At 35.9% G+C, this 4,256-nt stretch overlaps 1 protein-coding gene and 1 non-coding gene across 2 annotated transcripts; one reads left to right on the top strand and one right to left on the bottom strand.

The window, feature by feature from the left end:
- Positions 1-1,579: 1,579 nt before the first annotated feature.
- On the bottom strand, positions 1,580-1,686 carry LOC124892532. Its single transcript, XR_007050303.1, has one exon. It is a non-coding gene; the product is annotated as a small nucleolar RNA R71 (small nucleolar RNA).
- Positions 1,687-2,382: 696 nt separating this feature from the next.
- On the top strand, positions 2,383-3,359 carry LOC124892529. Its single transcript, XM_047403804.1, has 3 exons — positions 2,383-2,682; positions 2,781-3,092; positions 3,330-3,359. The coding sequence occupies exons 1-3, from the start codon at positions 2,383-2,385 to the stop codon at positions 3,357-3,359; spliced, it is 642 nt and encodes a 213-aa protein (XP_047259760.1).
- Positions 3,360-4,256: the final 897 nt, after the last annotated feature.

Here is a 4,256-nt window from a genome sequence, read left to right as displayed (position 1 = left end):
AGGAACAAGTGAGCATAATTCTAAGGACTTTTTGGCAAGCATAACAGCGGCGAAAAAGGATAGAATTCTTCTTTTAGGGTTCTTATTATTTCTTTTGAACTTCTTTACTTCAAGACTAATTTTGGGTATGATTAATTACTTATTTTTTATGTTTAATTCAAACATGAGTGGCTAAACACCCTTGTTCGGGGGTTGAGGTCAAGAATATGATTACTCTTTGATATTCTTTATAGTAGTTTCCTTTTGGATTATCACCTTGGTTGTTATTAATTTCTTGAGCTTACCATTTTAATGTCTGGCCGCCATTAGAATAAATTTATATTTCTATGTGAATCTAGGAGGAGAATCGTAGATTAGAACGAACAAATTAAGGAGCAAGGTTTTTTTCCTTATATAAAATAAGGGATTTAAATTAGCATTTAGGATAGGGATATACCTAGAAGCCTTGTTTAGTTCAATTTCAAGAAGATTACTTAATGAATCTAGAAGAATTGTTGTATCTCTACGGAAGTTGTAGCTGTAATATTCAATAGATAAAAGATTTTAGGTTGGGATATCAAGATCGTTGCCTAAAGCTTGCAAACCAAAAACCCGATAACCAATTAGAATACTATAAGAATAGAGATTTGTATGATTGTTTGAGAAGCCTCAACCCTGGAATTCTTATCATAACTATTTACAACTGTTTCTTGCTTTGCTTTAGTCATAAAATTTTATTTCTTGTTTATTAATTTACGTTTTTATTCTCAAATTCAAAATCATCTTGATACTATACAATACTTGATACACATTGTCTGGAACTAAAAGTAGGTTAAATTCCTAGTTGTTTAGTCCTCATGAGAATGATATCTGATTGTCTAAATCAATATATTACTTGAACGATCACGTGCACTTGCATATGCGGCTGAGTCGCAAAAATTTTTTGGCTTCGTTGTTGGGGATTAATATAATTAGTAAATTGCTAAATTTTTGGTTTTTTGATATTAAGTTTAGGTGTTAACAACTTGATCTTAGCGGCTGAATTTTTGCAGGTTTAGCTGAATCCAGGACTAGCGAGAGATAAAGAACTGGTAGAGCCTTTTTCAGAACCAGAGCAAATCTTTCAACAAAGACGAAGAATGGCCGAACAATAAAATGAACCAATTGATCCAAATTACATAAATATTCCATCTCCTATCATTCCTGTTATTCCAGTTATTCCTGCTCAACAAGCTGCTAGACCTATTTGTGAGGTGGCAATCCCACTCACGAACCATTTGATGAATAGTATTTTAAAGCCTGAACTAAGAGGTCAATTTAAATTGAAGCAGAATATGGTACAATTGCTGAATTCAGTGGGGGAAATTTCATGGCCTCTCACACGAATATCTGCAGTAACATATACAAACCTTTTTGGAAATCAATGATACATACATTCATGAAGGGGTGAATTCTAACTAAGCCAGATTGACACTTCCCTTTCTCCCTAATTGGGGAAGCAAAAAGGTAGTTACATGCTGAACCACTACTCTCCATCACTTCATGGGAAGATCTAGCTCAAAAGTTTTTTATTCGATTCTTTCTATCTAGAAAGACGACACGCTTGAGGAGTGAAATCTTGAGTTTTAGATAGAAAGATAAAGAGAATCTCTACCAAGATTGGGAGAGATTTAAGGGTATGCTCAGAAATTGCCCTCTCCATCATCAATCTAATGATGTTCTAGTTTATACTTTCATAGAAGTATTAGAGCCAAACATGAAGATTCTCTTGGATTTAGCATTAGGTGGATAGGCTCTTGAAAAGACATATAAAGAATTGTACACAATGTTGAATCAGATTTCACAAGGGAACCCTGACTGGCATGCAGACTAGAAAAGTCCTCCTAAAAAGGTTGTAGAGGTATTGGAGGTAGATCGGTTCACTATATTACAAGCACAAATCATAGCCATGCAAAATCATATGATTACTCAGCTTAATAACATAAAGTTGGGTGTTACACAACCAGCAGCCATAGTGAATGCAGCCCAATAGGTGAATTCTTAGTGTGAGGTTTGCGGAAGTGGTGACCACACAGTTAATGCTTACACAGCTAATCCAAAATTAGTCAACTATGTGGGGAGTGCACATCGGCAGGGATAACCAAATTTTGGTAATACTTATAATCCCAACTAGAGAAACCATCCTAATTTTTTATGGGGTGGAAATCAGGTACAGAATGCAAATCAGTGCAAAGGACAAGTGCAACGAAATCCATAGCCAGCTCAGAACACTTAGGCAACTACACAATCTAGTAATATGAAGGAATTGATGAAACAAGTTATGGCTCAACAAATGCAATTTGTAACTGAAATTAAGACTCAACAGGCATAGTTGGCAGTGAGTTGAAGAGTTAACAATTGCTTATGAGAAATCTAGAGTTTCAGTTGGGTCAAACTGTAGGGGCACAGAATACAAGACCTCAAGGAGCATTACCTAGAGATACAGAGACAAATCCCAAGAAAGTAAATATAGTTACAACAAAGAGTGGGCTGCAAACTAAGGAGACAGTTCAGGAGCTGATTAGTCCTATAACTATTGATGATTGTACCAAAGACAATACAGAGAAGGAAATAAAAGAAAAAATTACAAGTGATGAAATTCATGTAGACAAGAAGACCCTTTTCTTACCCTTTTCTCAAAGGGCAAGGAAGTATCAAGAGGAGGTGAGTTATAAGTTCTTAGATCTTTTGAAGCAGGTTCAAGTGAATCCTTCTCTTGTTATATTTTGCAAAGTGTGCCAAAATATGCAAAATATTTAAAGGATATAGTTGCAAATAAGAAACGGTTGACCGAGTATACTATACTTGCACTTACTCAAGAGTGCACGTTAAAGATTCAAAACAAATTGCCTACGAAGCTTAAAGATCCGGGTACTTTTACCTTGCAGATTACCATTGAACAGACTATTTGTGCACGTGGATTGTGTGACTTGGGAGCTAGCATAAATTTTATGCCCACATCGTGGTACCGAAAGATGGGTCTTGTGAGTTCCAAACCCACTACTAGTATTTTACAGCTGGCAGATAGATCACTTGTCAGGTCGGATGGTATTATTGAGGATGTTTTGGTGCAAGTATGATCGTTAATTTTTTGATGGATTTTATAATTCTTGACTTTGAGGCTGATCCTGTGGTTTCATTTATTTTGGGACAAACTTTCTTAGCAATAGGACAGTATTAATTGATGTAGAAACTGAGAAAATAAAAATGCGAGCGCATGATAAAGTAGAAGTCTTTGATATGTACAAGGCATTAAAATTGCCAGCTAGTTGTCATCTATATCGGTTATTAATCGTGTTTCTGATTGGCAGTTATTGTTGTCTGATGATCCATTAGAGTGAGATTTGATGGGTCATGATCTTATGGAGATATGAAAGCATTGGAATTGGTCCAGGTTATGAATCTGGTAGTGGTTGAGACAATGAAAGTGCCTTTCGAACCATTGAATAGGCCAATTGGTCCATCGCCCAAGCCTTAAGTAGAAGAAGCTCCTAACTTGGAGCTTAAGGTTCTTTCTCCTCATTTACAATATGTTTTTCTTGGTGATCAAGATACTTTGCCTATTATTTTATCTGTAGTATTAACAGATATACATATAGAGGAAGCTATAGTAGTCCTAAAGAGGAGAAGAAAGGTGATTGGTTAGTAAATGTCCAATATTATAGGAATCAATCCAGGATTTTTCATGCACAACATCTACATAAAAGAGAGTTATAGACCTAGAGTGCAGCAGTAAAGAAGGTTGAATCCTATGATGAAGGAGGTGGTCAGAAAAAAAATGATCAAGTAGTTAGATAGTGGTATTGTCTACCCAATTTCCAATAGCAAATGGGTGAGTCCAGTCACTGTGTACCAAAAAAGGAGGGATGACTGTGGTAACTAATGATGATAATGAGTTGATCCCACATGCATGGTGATCGGTTGGAGGATCTGTATTGACTATGAGATGTTGAATGAAGCAACTTGTAAAGATCACTATCCGATTTCTTTCATTGACTAAATGCTGGATAGATTGGATAAGCAAGAGTATTATTATTTTTTGGATGGGTACTCTGGCTATAATCAGATAATCATAGCACCAGAAGACCAGGAGAAGACCACTTTCACTTATCCCTACGACACATATGCATTCAAACGCATGCCCTTCGTCCTATGCAATGCACCTGCTATATTTTAGAGATGTATGATGGCTATATTCTTTGACATGGTTGAAGACTTTATGTAGGTATTCATGGATG

This window comes from Capsicum annuum, unplaced genomic scaffold, assembly GCF_002878395.1.
Source record: "Capsicum annuum cultivar UCD-10X-F1 unplaced genomic scaffold, UCD10Xv1.1 ctg4814, whole genome shotgun sequence".
Classification (NCBI taxonomy): domain Eukaryota; kingdom Viridiplantae; phylum Streptophyta; class Magnoliopsida; order Solanales; family Solanaceae; genus Capsicum; species Capsicum annuum.
This window is presented reverse-complemented; position numbering and strand designations above follow the sequence as displayed.

What these genes read in the sequence shown, in the direction of transcription:
- LOC124892529 (XM_047403804.1), top strand. Translation starts at nt 2,383, where the DNA reads ATGAGAAATCTAGAGTTTCAGTTGGGTCAAACTGTAGGGGCACAGAAT. An exon ending in CAAGGAAGTATCAAGAGGAG is followed by an intron (nt 2,683 to 2,780) that starts GTGAGTTATAAG and finishes AAATATTTAAAG; the next exon opens with GATATAGTTGCAAATAAGAA. An exon ending in TTGAGGATGTTTTGGTGCAA is followed by an intron (nt 3,093 to 3,329) that starts GTATGATCGTTA and finishes TCTGATTGGCAG; the next exon opens with TTATTGTTGTCTGATGATCC.